Raw genomic sequence first — 16,579 nt, 5'->3', positions numbered from 1 at the left:
CCAGGGGGGCGGTGGTCCTGACCTATCACGCCGGGGAGGCGCCGTGCACCCAATCGGAGGCCAATATAGGTAGCGGCGCAGCCATTCAGCGTGCAGGCCGTGGGGCTGGCCCGAGCGGCGAATCAGAGAGCGGGGCCCCTGGGAGCCAACGAGCCGGCCCAGTTGGCGTCCAATCCGGGGCGAGCGCAGGTAGGCGCCTGGCCAATCAGAGAAGGGGAGGGTTCCAGCACAGAACAGGGAGCATAACAGCCAATCAGAAGGTGAGGCTGCCTCAGCTTGTGGGCAGGGCGGGCCAATCAGGTGCTGGCTTTGGGGGCGTGTTGAACTTTGGTGGGAGCTTTGGTTCGGCTGGGACCTGCGCCCTGAATGAAGGCTTCCCTGGTACCCCGTGCCGATCCGCGGTCTTGGGGACCTGCGCGTCCGACAGCGCGTGCTCGAAGAGGAGAGGCAACCTCAGCCCCAAGGGGTTTGAACCGACCCACTTTCAGTTACGAGTAAACTGAGACCAGAGAGCAGAGAGGGCTTATTTCCCTCTGCCCCATACTGGCCGGCGAAAGGGCAAGTCACACAGACCTTTTTGTCAAGTGTGTGGGGCGGGGCGCGCAGTAGGCGCCCTAAACGCTGGACTGAACAGAGAAGCTTAACTGATACTTAAGAGTGGAAGCTTAGCTACAGTTAAGGACTCCTTCCTCTTTTCATTCATTTAACAAAGATTTATTGATTCAGTCACGTCTATGCTACTTAATGAGGCGTCTTGGGAGCATTTCAAACAAGAAGTCGGTTTTCCACCTACCCCTCAGTTTTCCCAAGACATTCCTGCGTGAACAGCCACACCTTCCCACCCGCCTTCACCTCTCCTACCCGACTCTGTCTCTGGCTGGATTGGATTACAGTCCAGGTAAGGTGGGCTGGGAGGGCTCAGCCTCTTGTCTCCTGCCCCTAGCATGTGCTGATTTTGTCTGTTTTTTGAGACAGGGTCTTGCTCTGAGGCCCAGGCTGGAGTGCAGTGGAACTATCTCGCTCAGCCTCCTGGGTCCAAGTGATTCTCTTGTCTCAGCCTCCCGAGTAGTCTAGGCGCGCGCCACCGCATCCGGCTAATTTTTGCATTTTTAGTAGAGACCGGGTGTCACCATGTTGGCCAGGCTGGTCTCGAACTCCTGGCCTCAGGTGATTCGCCTGCCTCGGCTCCCAAAATGCTGGGATTACAAGCGTGAGCCACCATGCCCAGCTAATCTTTTTTTTTTTTTTTTTTTTTTTGAGACAGAGTCTTGCTCTGTTGCCCAGGCTGGAGTGCAATGGCACGCCTGGCTAATTTTTGTATTTTTCGTAGAGACGGGGTTTCACCGTGTTGGTCAGGATGGTCTTGATCTCCTGACCTCGTGATCCATCCACCTCGGCCTCCCAAAGTGCTGGGATTACAGGTGTGAGCCACCGCCCCGGGCCACCATGTGCTGTTTTGCTGCATGGGATGAACCGCCTCTCCTGCCCTACTTTGCCCGGCCCAATCTGGCTCAGGTATCTCCTCGACTTACAGGTTTCCACAGCCAAGTGAGGGGCCAGTACTGGGCTCTCAGGGTTGCATTTCCTGTCCTGTCTCAGCCCTGACCTCACTGGACTGTAATCGGTTCCTTATCCCTCCCAGTCAGCGGCGGCTCTCAGACTTCATAGAGTGCCGAGATCAGCCTGTAGAAAACACAGATTCCTGGGTTGCAGTGGGGCCTGGGTTGATCCAGTGGGTCTGAGTTGGAGCCTAGGTGTCTGCATTATGTGCTCCAGGGGTTCTGATACAGGTGGTTACAGCCACCACTGGAGAAACCCTGGGCAATATGAAGACAGGGCCTGGTACACCCTGAGCCTGGTCCAGACCAGACCTAGAGCAAGTGCCTGATAAGTGACACGAGCACCCCCGAGGTGAGTTGAGAATTACCCAGGAAATCCCACTGAGAGTGGCTCTGTCTGCGAGTGGCCAGGCCAGTAGAGCGGGGACCATGAGCTGGCCTGTGTGGCCGGAGATGATGGCGACTCAGAACCCACCAGAGAGCCCAGAAGTCCCACTACGCCTAGCCCTGCTGTGCGCACTCCCAGCCTGGGCTCGTTGGGGTCAGCTGGCCTCGGTTTCCTCAGGCACTGCCATTATTAGCCTCTGAGAAGCAGGAGGTGTGAGGAGCGGGCCGGAAGCTTCCCAGAATAGTTCCCTGGGACAGGGCAGCCATCCATGATCTGGGCCACATTGCCTCTCCCAAATAGGCCTCGGGAGCAAAGTCCATGAAATGCAGGCCTGTCAGTGCAGGGAGCCTCCTGAGGGAGGATGAGGATGACGAACTACGAAATGAGAGGGAGTTACCCAGGGAGTGTTTTCCTGGCAGAGAGAACAGTGTAAGCCAGTGTCCTGGGGCCCGAGTGTGGCTAAATGAAGTGGGCAAGAGGGAGACAAGGGGTAAGGTGGTGCGGGGGAGGTCCACAGGGGCCTGACCACCCGAAACTTTGAGGGCACTGTTATTGGTGCGGACAGAGGGGAGCTCTGAAGGATGGGTTTGTTGTTGGGTTTGGTTTGGTTTTCTTGTTTAAAATAGAACATTCAGGGCAGGCACAGTGACTAAACCTGTAGTCCCAGCACTTTGAGAGGCCGAGGCGGGAGGATCACTTGAGCCCAGGAGTTCAAGACTAGCCTGGGCAATACAGCAAGACTTCATCTCTACAAACAAATTTTTAAAAATTAGCCAGGCATGGTGGTGCACACCTATGGTCCCAGTTACTCGGGAGGCTGAGATGGGAGGATCATATGAGCTGGGGAGGTCAAGGCTACAGTGAGCTGTGATCCTGCCGCTACACTTCAGCCTGGGCAACAGAACAAGACCCTGTCTCAAAAATATGGCTGGGTTGTAATCCCAGCACTTTGGGAGGCTGAGGCGAGTGGATCACCCGAGGTCAGGAGTTCAAGCCTAGCCTGGCCAACATGGCGAAACCTCGTTTTTACTAAAAATACAAAAATTAGCTAGGCATGGTGGCACACGCCTGTAATCACAGCTACTTGGGAGGCTGAGGGAGGAGAATTGCTTGAATCTGGAGGTGGAGGTTGCAGTGAGCCGACATCATGCCAGCCTGGGCAACAAGAATGAAACTCTGTCTCAAAAAAATAAATATATATATATATGGCTGGGTGCAGTGGCTTACTCCTGTAATCCCAGCACTTTGGGAGGTCAAGGCAGGCGGATTACTTGAGGTCAGGAGTTTAAGACCAGCCTGGCCAACATGGCAAAACTCCATCTCTACTAAAAATACAAAAATTAGCTGGGTGTGGTGGCATGCACCTGTAGTCCCAGCTACTCGGGAGGCTGAAGCAGGAGAATCGCTTGAACCTGGGAGGTGGAGGTTGCAGTGAACTGAGATCGTGCCACTGCACTCCAGCCTGGGTGACAAAGCAAGACCGTCTTAAAAACAATTATATATATACATATATATATGTATATGTGTATATTTCATACAGAAAATTTCAGAAACCAAATGTATACAGCTTGATGTGGTTTCACAAACTAAGCACACTTGTGTAAGCAGCCTCCATATCAGGAACCAGGAACTTAGGAGTCCTGGCGCCCCTCCAATCACCCCAGGTGACTTCCAACTTCCGACACCATACCTTCGGTTTGGCTGGATTGTGTAATTTCATTTTTGTTTTGTTTTGTTTTGTTTTGTTTGTTTTTTGAGACGAGTCTCGTGCTGTCGCCCAGACTGGAGTGCAGTGGCGTGATCTCAGCTCACTGCAACCTCCGCCTCCCGGGTTCAAGCAATTCTCATGCCTCGACCTCCCGAGTAGCTGAGACTACAGGTGCATACCACCATGCCCAGCTAATTTTTTGTAGTTTTAATAGACAGGGTTTCACCATGTTGGCCAGGATGGTCTCGATCTCTTGACCTCGTGATCCGCCCGCCTCGACCTCCGAAAGTGCTGGGATTACAGGCGTGAGCCACAGAGCCTGACCTGGATCGTGGAATTTCTGTCAACGGAAGCCTACAGTCTGCACTTTTTGAGTATGTGGCTTCTTCACTCACATTATGGTTGTTAGCCATGCTGCAGCGTCCAGTGGAAATTTGCTTCCTCTCGTTGCTGTGCGGTATTCCATGGTGTGAACATTCCACAGTTTATTTCCCATTCTAGTCTTTTTTTATTTTTTGTAGAGACAGGGTCTCGCTGTGTTGCCCAGGCTGGTCTCGAACTCATGACCTCAAACAGTCCTCCCACCTTAGCCTCCCAAGGTGCTGGGATTACAGATGTGAGCCACTGCGCCCGGCCTCCATTCTAGTCTTGATGGACATTTGGGTGTTTCTAAGTTTGGGGTGTTAAAAGTAGTGCTGCTGTGAACCTGTGCACGGCTGTGGATTCGTACCTGTGGAATCATAGCTGTGGATTCATTTCTGAGGGAGATGTGCCTAGGAGCCCTTTCAGGGTCCCACGAGATGGAAGAGGTGACACAGTCAGACCCAGCTGTTGGACAGGGGCTGGGCGGTACAGGCATGAATATGGCCAGGAGCCCCAGGGGAGGCTGCCCGAGCTGCCTGCCTCCTGTCTCTGAGCTGAGGGTTTGACCAGTGATGTTCTCGACGCCGGCTCTGTGCATCCTGAGAGGTGCTGTGTCCTCCTTGTTACCTTCACAACAGCCCTGCAAGGCAGCCCTAAGTGCACCCAGCTTGTAGCTGAGGGCGGCAAGGCTCAGAGTGGCACAGTTTGCCACGGCCTCCTGGCCCAGGTTCAGAACCTCCTGCATCTCATGAACCAAACTAATGGCCACCTCCTCCCACTGCCCCATAGGTTATCAGACAAGCTCTGAAACCCAGGCTTTTCCAGAGCTGTCCCAGGGCAGGGTCTGGCCTTTTACCTCTGGACTTTCCTCTGGCAGGGAGTTCACAGGCAAGGTGGCCCTGAGATTAGAGGTACAGAGTCTAACTGCACCGCAACCCAGCCACGCTGGTCTGTGCTCAGAGTCCCAGCAAGCCCTTAGGAAACAAGGCTCTCTCCCTCTCTTGGCCTCCGATATGGTTTGACTGTGTCCCCACCCAAATCTCGTCTTGAATTATAGCTCCCATAATTCCCACGTGTTGTGGGAGGGACCCGGTGGGAAGTAATTGAATCATGGAGGTGGTTATCCCCATACTGTTCCTGTGGTAGTGAATAAGTCTCATGAGCTCTCATGGTTTTATAAGGGGTTCCCCCTTCCGCTTGGCTCTCATTCCCTCTTGCCTGCTGCCGTGTAGGACATGCCTTTTGCCTTCCACCATGATCGTGAGGCCTCCCCAGCCACATGGAACTATGAGTCCATTAACATCTTTTTCTTTATAAATTACCCAGTCTTGGGTATGTCTTTATCAGCAGCATGAAAACAGACTAATACAGCCTCTTTCCCCAAACATGGTGATGCTGCCTTCTGGGTTGGAGGTTCATTTGTTGACTTCAGGAAATATTTGAGTTCCTCAGTCATGCCAGACCACGTGTGGGCATCAGGGATGAAGGGTGAACATAGCCAGCTGGGTGCCACCCTCGGGAAACTGCCATTTCAGTGGAGGCTGTGGAAGCCCTGGATCCCTGTGATCTCAAACTAGAAGTGACAGTTTCGGTTGTAGAAACCCCTGAGAGATGGCCGGGTGTGGTGTCTCACACCTGTAATCCCAGCACTTTGGGAGGCTGAGGTGGGCAAATCATGAGGTCAGGAGTTCAAGACCAGCCTGACCAATATGGTGAAACCCCACCTCTACTAAAAATGCAAAAATTGCCAGGCACGGTGGCTCACACCTATAATCCCAGCACTTTGGGAGGCCAAAGCGGGTGGATCACCTGAGGTCGGGAGTTCAAGACCAGCCTCACCAACATGGAGAAACACCGTCTCTACTAAAAATACAAAATTAGCCAGGGTGGTGGCACATGCCTGTAATCCCAGCTACTCAGGAGGCTGAGGCAGGAGAATCGCTTGAACCTGGGAGGCGGAGGTTGCGGTGAGCCCGGATTGCGCCATTGCACTCCAGCCTGGGCAACAAGAGCAAAACTCTGTCTCAAAAAAAAAAAAAAAAAATACAAAAATTAGCCAGGCATGGTGGTGGGCACCTGTAGTCCCAGCTACTCGGGAGGCTGAGGCAGGAGAATCACTTGAACCCAGGAGGCAGAGGTTGCAGTGAGCCAACATCACGCCACTGCACTCCAGCCTGGCTGACAGTGTGAGTCTCCTCAAAAAAAAAAAAGAAAGAAAGAAAGAAAAAGAGGAAAAGGTCATTTGCAGAATACTGTGCAGCAACAAGGAAATAAAATACTGAAACATACCAATACCACAGATGGATGATCCTCCAAAACATGCTTCTACCTGAAGAAGCCCAGCACAAAGGCCGCCTATTGGATGATTCCATTTACGGCAAATGCCCAGAAAAGGCAAGTCTACACAGAGAGTAGCTTGATGCTGCCCTGGGACTGGGGAATTTACTACAAGTGGGCACCACAGGGTGATGGAAATGTTCTCAAACCATACTGAGGTAATTGGTACACATCTCTGTAAATTTATTTAAAACATTAAAGCATGTGAACCTATGATGTATGAATTATACCTTATTAAAACTGTTTAAAACAAACCAAAACAAGTTGGGCACAATGGCTCATGCCTCCTACTTTGGGAGGCCAAGGAAGGGGAATTGCTTAAGCTCAAGAAGTTCAAGGCCAGCTTGGGCAACACAGCAAGACCCCATCTCTACAAAAAGTACAAAACTTAGCCAGGAGTGGCGGTGAGCTACTTGGGAGGCTGAGGCAAGAGGATTGCTTGGTACTGTGAGGTCAAGGCTGCAGTGAACTGAGATCACACACCACGGTACTCCAGCCTGGGTGACAGAGACCTTGTTTCCAAAACAAAAAGACCAAAACAAACATTAGCCAGCATTGGAGGTGGCTACTGTATCAGCTCATGTCTCTAAAATCTGTAAGATGCAAGCATTTATCCTTCTTTGAGATGCAGTTCATCCCCAGTTGATTGGGAAAAGCTCTTATTTTCAGCAAAGACATTAGAAAATTATTTTTGTTTGTTTGAGACATAGTCTTGCTCTGTCGTGCAGCTGGAGTGCAGTGGTGTGATCTCGGCTCACTGCAACCTCTGCCTCCTGGGTTCAGATGATTCTCCTGCCTCAGCCTCCCAAGTAGCTGAGATTACAAGCATGCATCACCACGCCTGGCTAATGTTTGTATTTTTTTAGTAGAGATGGGGTTTCACCATGTTGGCCAGGCTGGTGTCCAACTCCTGACCTCAGGTGATCCACGCACCTCGGCCTCCCAAACTGCTGGGATTACAGGTGTGAGCCACCGTGCCCGGCCCCGATTATTATTATTTTTTTTTTAGGTGTGATCATGGTATTGTGGTTATTCTGGAGAATGACCCTGTTTTTTTGTTTTTTTAAGTTCAGGGGTACATGTGCAGATGTGCAGGTTTGTTCCCTAGGTAAATATGTGCCATGGTGGTTTGCTGTACACATCATCCTGTCGCCTAGGTTTTTCTTTTTTTTTTTTTTTTTTTTTTTTTTTTTTTGAGACAGAGTTTCACTCTGTCACTCAGGATGGAGTGAAGTGGCGTGATCTCAGCTCACTGCAACCTCTGCCCGCCGGGTTCAAGCACTTCTCGTCCCTCAGCCTCCCAAGCAGCTGAGACTACAGGTGCCCGCCACCATGCCTGGCCAAGTTTTTGTATTTTTAGTAGAGACGGGTTTCACCATGTTGGCCAGGCTGGTCTCAAACTCCTGGCCTCAAGTGATCCACCTGCCTCGGCCTCCCAAAGTGCTGGGATTACAGGCATGAGCCACTGCGCCCAGCAGTCCCATCATCTAGGTATTAAGCCCAGCATCCACTAGCTATTCTTCCTGATGCTCTCCCTTCCCCCACCCCCTGCCCTCCGACAGGCCCCAGTGTGTGTTGTTCCCTGCAGCGTGTCCATGTGTTCTCATCATTCAACTCCCACTTATAAGAATGTGACTACCTTGTTTTTAAGCTCTGCTTAAAGGTTTAAGAGTAAAGTACATGTCTGAAACTTAGGCTAAAGTATTTTGGAAATACATGAAATAAACATGGCAAAATGGTGCTGGCGCAGTGGCTCACGCCTGTAATCCCAGCACTTTAGGAGGCTGAGGCGGGCAGATCATGAGGTCAGGAGATCGAGACCATCCTGGCTAACACGGTAAAACCCCGTCTCTACTAAAAATACAAAAAATTAGCTGGGCATGGTGGCGGGCGCCTGTAGTCCCAGCTACTCGGGAGGCTGAGGCAGGAGAATGGCGTGAACCTGGGAGGCGAAGCTTGCAGTGAGCTGAGATCACGCCACTGCACTCCAGCCTGAGTGACAGAGCGAGACTCTGTCTCAAAAAAAAAAGAAAGGCAAAATGTTAATTACATGACCAGAGGTGTTCGTTTTATATAGTTTTTTCAATTTTTCCGTACATTTGAAATTTTGTTTTAAAGTTTCTTTTTTAAAAACCTTTAAAATAAAACTTGTGATTTCCAGCTGCCCATGAAAACTTGTAAGGATCTGGCAGGCTTGGACCTGTTCCCAGTGTTCCAGCCCCTCCCCCTGGCTCTCACAGCTTGGGGGGTGACAACCTTTAAGCCTGTGAGTCTGCACCTTGGCCCGGTCCAGTGCCTGCATTTTACAGATGTGGAAACTGAGGGCCAGTGAAAATCGACTTCCCTAAGATGGTGCCTGAGCGGGGTCCACAGCCAGGCTGCCCACCTCGCATCCATCCCCTTCAGTGTGGCACTGGCCGCTCCCCACCCTTCCCCACTGACCACCGGGGCCCTCCCTGCCTAGGGATGGCTGGACCCTGTCAGGCAGCCAAGTGGCCCCCAAGTAGGATCACAGCCCCCACCAGGCTTCTCCTGACCTTTGTCCTCCTGGAACCTTCACCCACGGCACCCCAAAGAGCAGGTGCCCTGCTCTGCCCCAAGAAGCAAACAGCCATGCACATAACCAATAACATGGCAAAGTGGAAGGAAATCGTCTCAATTGTTTATTCGACTCACAGTCAGTGCACACACTCTACCATCCAAAAGTCGAAGCTGTGACAATCGACTGCTACAGGCAGTGCACAGATGTGTAAACAAAGACAAATGAAAATGCAAATCAGAGTGGGCGGGGCCAAAGCCCACTGTTACATTCACAGCACAGGGTAAGTGCAAAAGAACAGGATGTCAGGATGGGGGGGCGGGGAGCACAGGGTCCTTCCTGCCGTGGAGGCTGCCTCCGGGCATCAGCCTGGGAGGTGGGTTAGTGCCCATGGATCTGGTGTCTGGGAAGGGGCCCACAGAAGATGGGCCACACCCAGCATCATCTCCTCTCTGTGGTGCGCCCTCCCATCCCCAGACCCCTTTCCCATTCAGGGGAGACGGGCCCTGGTCACAGGAGCCAGTCCTCTGACTCCTGAGTGTGGAAACCCAAGAGGGGAGTCTGTTTCTCCCGCAGGCCTCTCAACCTGGAAAAGGCAGAGCCCCAGCAGAATGCATTGAGGCTATAGACACCTGCTCAGGTGAAGACACTGAGAAGACACGCCGGGATGACAGGACCCCGTGGCAGGGGGACATCGCTGCTAACAGGACTCTGTCTGCAGGCCCAGGGGAGGCTCTGCCCCCATGAGGCCCCAGGAGCGTTCGTGTGTTGAACTGAAGGCAAAGTGCTGGGCAGTTTCTTGTCCTAATGAAGGTGGGGAAGCTGGGCCGGCCACATACATCCTCTGACCTCCCCCAAGTGGTCCCCGGGCCCACGGGTGACAGGGGCCTGAGCGATCCCTGGTCCGAGCCCCCAGCTCAGAGCCTAGCACCACCCAGGGAGGTCTGGGCTCATGGAAGGGGGATGGGCGGGGGCAGGAGGGCCCAGCCCCACCTCCGCCCGTCTTTGGTGGTGACAGAGGTGGGAGGAGAAAAGACGATCTTTGGCAGGGCGAGGGAATGTCAAAGGACAGTGTCCTGGTTTGGTGCTTGGGTTTGTCAAGGGCCCAGTCCCTGCCCAGAAGAGAGCACAGGAGTGGGAGGCCCACCTCTGCCCCACCTCTGGATGGCCCGGGCCTGCTGCCCACTAAGGTGGCCCCACTCTCCTCCTCTGGAGTTGCAAACTCTCTGAGAAGGCGGCCGAGGTGGGGAGGGCATCAGGACAGGCCAGCTGGATGCCTGGATGCTGAGACCATACAGCCACAGGTGGCTTCTAGCTCAGGACACTGTGACCTTCACCACAGGGCTCTAGGCCCCATCCTTCACCTCCACCCTCCCAGCACCCTTGTCAGCAGCCCTGGGGTGATGGGAGGTTTTGGGGTCCTCCACCTGGGGCATCCCGGCTCTGCCTGTCCCAATTCTCCACAACACCCTCCTCTCTCACTGCCTTTCTCTCCCACAGGCCCCACTGGTCCTGGCCTCCCCCAGGAACCATTCCATTCTTCTCCATGGAAATGTCCCCTCTGGGCCTTGGGGACTCCCAGATGATGGGGGTGGGGCAAAGTCAGGGGCAACGGCCCTCAGCCACCACAGCTGTCAGATACCAACCCAGGGAAGGGAGGAGGAGCCTTCTCTCTGCTGCCCCGCAGCCCGTGCCGCCTCTACTGCAGCTCCCCCAGGGGCCCATTCTCTCGGGGCAGCGCCCCATTCACGCCTGCGCTGCTGGCCGCGGGCACCCCCAGGTACCCCAGCAAGATCTCGCTGCGGCGCCGGGACAGCTGCAGGATGTCGTCTGCCAGCGCGGGCACTGCTGTGTAGCGCACATTGTCCAGGTCGAACATGTCCCTCAGGTACTGCACAATCTGGTGCTGGGGGAGCGGGGCTGGTGTCAGGCCTGGCCCAGGCCACTGCCCACCATGGTGCCCCCCAGGTCACCCGAAGTCCCCTTGTCCACCACCAGAGCCCCAGCCCATCCTTTCCATCCCCAGGCTCCTTCCTCCCACTGCTTCCTCTGGACCCACGTGGGTCTGGCTCTGCCCTTTCTCTGGGAGCAGGCCCAGGCCCAGGCCCTCACCCCATTCCTGGCACCTCCCAGGGCGCCTGTGCCCAGGGCAGGGGTCAGGAAAGAACGAAAACTGCTCTCTGTTTACCTTGAAGAAAGCACAGACTTCAGCAAGCTGAGGCTTGGGTCCAAGGAAGCCGAAGGCTAGGACAGGGCTCACATGCTCCGATACGGAGTAGAAATGGGAGATGAAGCCGTCAGGCACCTGCAGTGGGCACAAGGCTGAGGGGCCAGGCTGGGGCCCAGGCAGGATGAGGGCACCAGGCCCAGGTGTCGCATGAGGGGCTGGGCTTTAGAGGTTGCCCCAGCTCATGTACTTTCCTGCTAGATGACCCTGGGCAGTGACTCGAGCTTTCGAAGCCCATTTTAACTTCTGCAGACAGGGTAACCGTGGGCCGCTGTGAGAACTGCAAGAGGTGGGGCCATGGTGGCTCCGCGGGAAGTGCCTGGAGCACGTGGCCACGGCAGCTGGTATCAGCTAGGCAACAGAGCCTGGCCCGCAGAGGGGAATGACAAACCACAGCCCAGATAGCACAGCCAGTCGCTGCCTAGGAGCGGAGATTACAGGGGCCTGACTGGAGCAGGGAAAGGGCAGGAGGGACAGTGCTCTGCTTGCTCCTGGGTATCCTGTCCCCAAGACGCATGCACCAGGCCAGCTGCCAGCCCTGTGGCCACTACCCTAGAGTGTCTGTTCCCCTCCCCAGTGACCTGCTCTGTGCTGGGCCTGGGGAGGAGAGGAAGTGGGTCTACACGTGCCTCCGGGGAGCTCCCGGCATGGGGAGAGGTAACCTCGGAACAAGGGGGCCAGGGCCGTGAGTGGTGAAGGCCAAGTGGCTCAGCGAGCCGCCCTGCACCTGCTCCGCTCCCCACCACGCTGCCTCAGAGCCCAGCTCGTGCTCCCCTGGGCCTGCCAGTCACTCACCATCAGCAGCCTCCTCTTGGCTTTCAGGACTGACCAGCAAGCAGTGGCCAAGGCCTACATCAAAAATAAGATGTCCCCTGGGTGTCAAAATGGGCCTAGCCCACAGCCCCTCACCCTCTGCCAGCCCAGCACCAAGCCCTTAAACCCAGCTCACCCCACTCCAAGCAGGAAGATGGGGCCGGGTGCCTAAGCTCTGCTGCTTCCTCCTCTGATTTTGGACTCAGACATACCTAAACTTGAATCTTGACTCTAATCTTACTGCTGGATCTTCTCTGAGCCTCAGTCTCCTCTTCTGTAAAGGGGCACAACACAGCACTCCCACCTCCTTTGGTGGTTGTGGGAGCAATGGTTCCCGCCTGTAAACCGCCTCGCAGAAGCCTGGACCCAGGCAGCACAGCCTGGCTGCTGGAGCATCACTGCTTGCCTTGCTGGGGGTCCTGTGCTGGGCTGTCTCTCGCTCTGTGCATGTTTTTCCTTTTGGTTTTGCTTTCCCCTCTTTTAACTTGATTTAACGGATGCATTAAAATTGAATCGAATTCATACCAGCACAGAAGTGAAACCACACAATAGGAAGAAAACGCACACCACGTTGGTTCTAAACTGGGGCACCAGGCAGCAACGGGGCACCCTGGAGGCTTCTCTAGAGCAGACTCTGGTCTCCCAGGCCTGGCAGCCGCGGACCTAGGGGGTGGGGGCCCAGCCCTGGTGCCAGTGCTAGGGACAGAGGGGACGGAGCCAGGCAACCACATGGGCTGATGTGAGCAAGCATGGGTCTGAGAGCGCGGCAGCGACCCACCGTCTCCTTGAAGCTGTCTGACAGCCAGCGGTTCCGCAGGACGGCGAGCACCGAGGCCGGGGGGTTCTCCAGGTCCTCGAAGGCGTCCATGAGGATGAAGTCCAGCACGATGTCGAAGAAGCTCATGCATACCACCTACAGAGGGTGCCCCCGGGAGGCTCATGCATACCACCTACAGAGGGTGCCCCGGGAGGCTCATGCATACCACCTACAGAGGGTGCCCCCGGGAGGCTCATGCATACCACCTACAGAGGGTGCCCCCAGGAGGCTCATGCATGGGGGCACTGCCAGAGCCTTGGGGCCACTTTCCAGATGGGGAGACTGAGGCTGGGGTCCAGGGCATGAGCACACGTGGCGGGGACATGTCTTCCCCGCTCCGCTGTGCAATGGGTATAGCTGAGGCCATTCTTCCCTCGGCCTTGGCCTGGGGCAGGGCAGGAACCGGGGGCTATGAGTAGTGATGGGACCATCTCAGCCCCTTGGAACTGAGGTAGAGCTTGGCACAGGAACCCCCTTGCTGCTCAGATGCAGGGGAGCCCGGGATGTTGGGGTTCAGCACAAAGCAACTCACCCCTCGGCCCTCCAGCTCCAGCCGTGTTGTGGCCCAGGTCTCAGGCCGTAAGGCATAGCTCAGCATCTCCTCGTAGCTCTCCAGGAAGCCTTTGGGGCTCTGTGGGGAGAAGCACAGCCCATCCTGGTCACTGGACAAGACCCACAGGGAAAGGCTGGCCTATGGATGGGGGACATGCCAAGGCACGGCTGGGGCCCATCCCCACGCAGCAGGCACAGAGAAAACGCGGCAGAGAAGTGTCTCCTACTCAGCACAGCGTGCTTCTCCAGAGAACCAGGGCACCCAGTGAGGTCTCAAGTCAGCTCCTCTGCTGAGCACCTGCTGCCTTCCAGGAGTGCCCAGTGTGACAGTGTGATCTCACTTTGGAGGGACACAGAATGTGAGGGTTAGAGTCAGGCAGCTGAAGGTTCAAATCTCTGTGACCTTGGACCTCAACAGGAAAGGGGAGAAGCTACAGCCCCACCCTGATGAGGCTCTTCTAGGGCAGTTGCTCGTGTGTGACGCAGTCAGTCCGGCACCAAAGCATTCAACAAACAGCGTTTAAAGCGCCGCTGCACGGCACGGAGGCTCTCGGCACACATCCTTCACCCTCTGGGACCCTGGGGGTTAGCTGGGGTTTGAGACGCTCTTTTCAGATGTGGGTCTGCATTTACGGATGTAGAAAAACACTAAGTGTTAGGGTCGGTTCTCAGCATGGATTAACTCATGATTTTTTTTTTTCTTTTTTTTTGAGATGGAGTCTCGCTCTGTCACCTAGGCTGGAGTGCAATGGCATGATCTCAGCTCACTGCAAGCTCTGCCTCCCGGGTTCACGCCATTCTGCTGCCTCAGCCTCCCGAGTAGCTGGGACTACAAGTGCCTGCCACCATGCCCGGCTAATTTTTTTTTTCTTTTTTTTTTTGAGACAGAGTCTCGCTCTGTTGGCAGGCTGGAGTGCAGTGGCATGATCTCGGCTCACTGCAACCTCCACCTCCTGGATTCAAGCAATTCTCTTGCCTCAGCCTCCCGAGTAGCTGGGACTACAGGTGTGTGCCACCACACCCAGCTAATTTTTGTATTTTCAGTAGAGATGGGGTTTCACCATGTTGGCCAGGATGGTCTCGATCTCTTGACTTCGTGATCCACCCGCCTCGGCCTCCGAAAGTGCTAGGATTACAGGGGTGAGCCACCGTGCCTGGCCACGCCTAGCTAATTTTTTTGTATTTTTAGTAGAGACAGGGTTTCACCGTGTTAGCCAGGATGGTCTTGATCTGACCTCGTGATCTGCCCGCCTCGGCCTCCCAAAGTGCTGGGATTACAGGCATGAGCCATTGCCCCAACATTTTTTTTTTTTTAAAGTCTCTGTCTGTCACCCCGGCTGGAGTGCAATGGTGCAATCTTGGCTCACTGCAGCCTCCGCCTCCCAGGTTCAAGTGATTCTCCTGCCTCAGCCTCCCAAGTAGCTGGGATTATAGGTGCCTGCCATCACACCTGGCTAATTTTTGTATTTTTAGTAGAGAAGGGGTTTCACCGTGTTGGCCAGGCTGGTCTGGACCTCAGGTGATCTGCCCACCTTGGCCTCCCAAAGTGCTAAGATTACAGGCAGAGCCACCGTGCCTGGCCCCAAATTTTTAAAAAGTATTTACATTTTAAAGAGAATTTGCCAGGATGATCCTGGGCCATCCCTTAACTGCCTGGAGTCTGTTTTCTCATCGGTAAAAGGTAGCAATGATAAAGATATGGGCTGGTCCTTGACACCTGAGCATGGCCCGTGTCATCACATAACATCCCCAGGACACACCCATTTCCACAGGAGGACACTGATATGCAATGAGGTTTTGTGGTCGCCCCACTGACAACAAGTTGAGCAAGTGGCCTGATGCTACGACCCCAGTGCCTGGGTGCCTCCCACAGGACTAGCATCTTCCCAGGCCAGGGCCTGGCCCCAGTCCTAATAGGGTCACCTCAGTTACTGCTCCAGTCCCAGGGTTCGGTGCAGGCTGTGGTGCTCAGGTGCTGCTGAATGGCTTTCATTTCTTTTTGTTTTGTTTTTTGTTTTTTTTTTTTGAGACAGAGTCTCGCTCTGTTGCCCAGGCTGGAATGCAGTGTCCTGATCCCAGCTCACTGCAAGCTCCGCCTCCCGGGTTCATGCCATTCTCCTGCCTTAGCCTCCCAAGTAGCTGGGACTACAGGCGCCCGCCACCACGCCTGGCTAATTTTTTTGTATTTTTAGTAGAGACGGGGTTTCACTGTGTTAGCCAGGATGGTCTCGAACTCCTGACCTTGTGATCCGCCTGCCTTGGCCTCCCAAAGTGCTGGGATTATAGGCATGAGCCATTACGCCCAGCCTTTCATTTCTTTTTTTTTTTTTGGTCGCCCAGGCTGGAGTGCAGTGGCATGATCTTGGCTCACTGCAAGCTCTGCCTCCCCAGTTCACGCCATTCTCCTGCCTCAGCCTCCCGAGTAGCTGGGACTACAGGCGCCCACCACCACGCCCGGCTAATTTTTTGTATTTTTAGTAGAGACGGGGTTCCACCATGCTAGCCAGGATGGTCTTGATCTCCTGACCTCGTGATCCTCCCGCCGTGGCCTCCCAGAGTGCTGGGATTACAAGCGTGCGCCTCTGCACCCGGCCTCATTTCTTAATAAAACCAAAGTTCCATACTGGGAAGGTTGCAAAGAGGAGGTCCCCATAGGGTGGGGCCCCGGCACCCACCTTAACTCTCCTTCACTTGCTCACTCACCCAGCTTCCTGGGGAGGCCCACAGAGACCAAGTCACGGGCTCACGCTGGGTCCGGTTCACCTGGCTTCAAATCCAGTCTACCCTTCACATGCTCAGTACCCTGGACAAGCCCCTTCCCTTCCTGGGCTCAGTGTCCTCATCCGCCAAGCAGAAATTGCAGTGAGGCTCGAACTCCCCGCAGTGAAGAACCATTGAGTACACACTGAGCTCACCGCCAGGTAAACGGCCACTGCCGGGAGAATATCCGAGGAGTGCTGATGCAGTACCCACTCTGTGCCAGGCCCTGGATGGGGCACACATCTGTGCCAGGAGAGTTCTGACACTGGCCCTCATGGAGCTAACTGAATAACGGGGGAGGAAGGACAAGGCAGCCCATGAGCAGGAGGCAGGGTAGTGAGGCCACACCACCACGGTGAGCCCAAGGGTTCTCTCGGGCCTCAGGGGATGAGTCAGGTGATGACCTCCTGGGGACAGACAAGGGTACTCAGATGACAAGTGACCAAGGAAGGGGGAGGGAGGAGGACAGAGGAAAAAGTGGTGTGGGGGGCTTCCAGTTACTGGTATTATGTTCCA

At 54.8% G+C, this 16,579-nt stretch overlaps 1 protein-coding gene across 3 annotated transcripts in view; it reads right to left on the bottom strand.

The window, feature by feature from the left end:
• Positions 1-8,995: 8,995 nt before the first annotated feature.
• MIGA2 (mitoguardin 2) overlaps positions 8,996-16,579 on the bottom strand; it is a 37,249-nt gene continuing 29,665 nt past the window's right edge. Inside the window, exons 12-16 of one of the 3 annotated variants that reach the window (XR_004031444.1) lie at positions 13,284-13,382; positions 12,071-12,847; positions 11,917-11,970; positions 11,083-11,199; positions 8,996-10,800 (exon numbers count right to left, since the gene is read on the bottom strand). Coding sequence is in view for 1 of the 3 variants with exons in the window: in XM_030817993.1 (XP_030673853.1) it covers positions 10,594-10,800; positions 11,083-11,199; positions 11,917-11,970; positions 12,713-12,847; positions 13,284-13,382 (612 nt within the window). In the remaining 2 variants the exon portion in view is untranslated. Of the gene's footprint in view, positions 10,801-11,082; positions 11,200-11,906; positions 11,971-12,070; positions 12,848-13,283; positions 13,383-16,579 lie in introns of those variants that run through there. The other 2 variants (XM_030817993.1, XR_004031445.1) reach the window with 2 other exon arrangements.

Source organism: Nomascus leucogenys, chromosome 8 (assembly GCF_006542625.1).
Source record: "Nomascus leucogenys isolate Asia chromosome 8, Asia_NLE_v1, whole genome shotgun sequence".
NCBI lineage: Eukaryota > Metazoa > Chordata > Mammalia > Primates > Hylobatidae > Nomascus > Nomascus leucogenys.
Note: the sequence above shows the minus strand (reverse complement) of the source record. Positions and strands in the feature narration are given on the sequence as shown.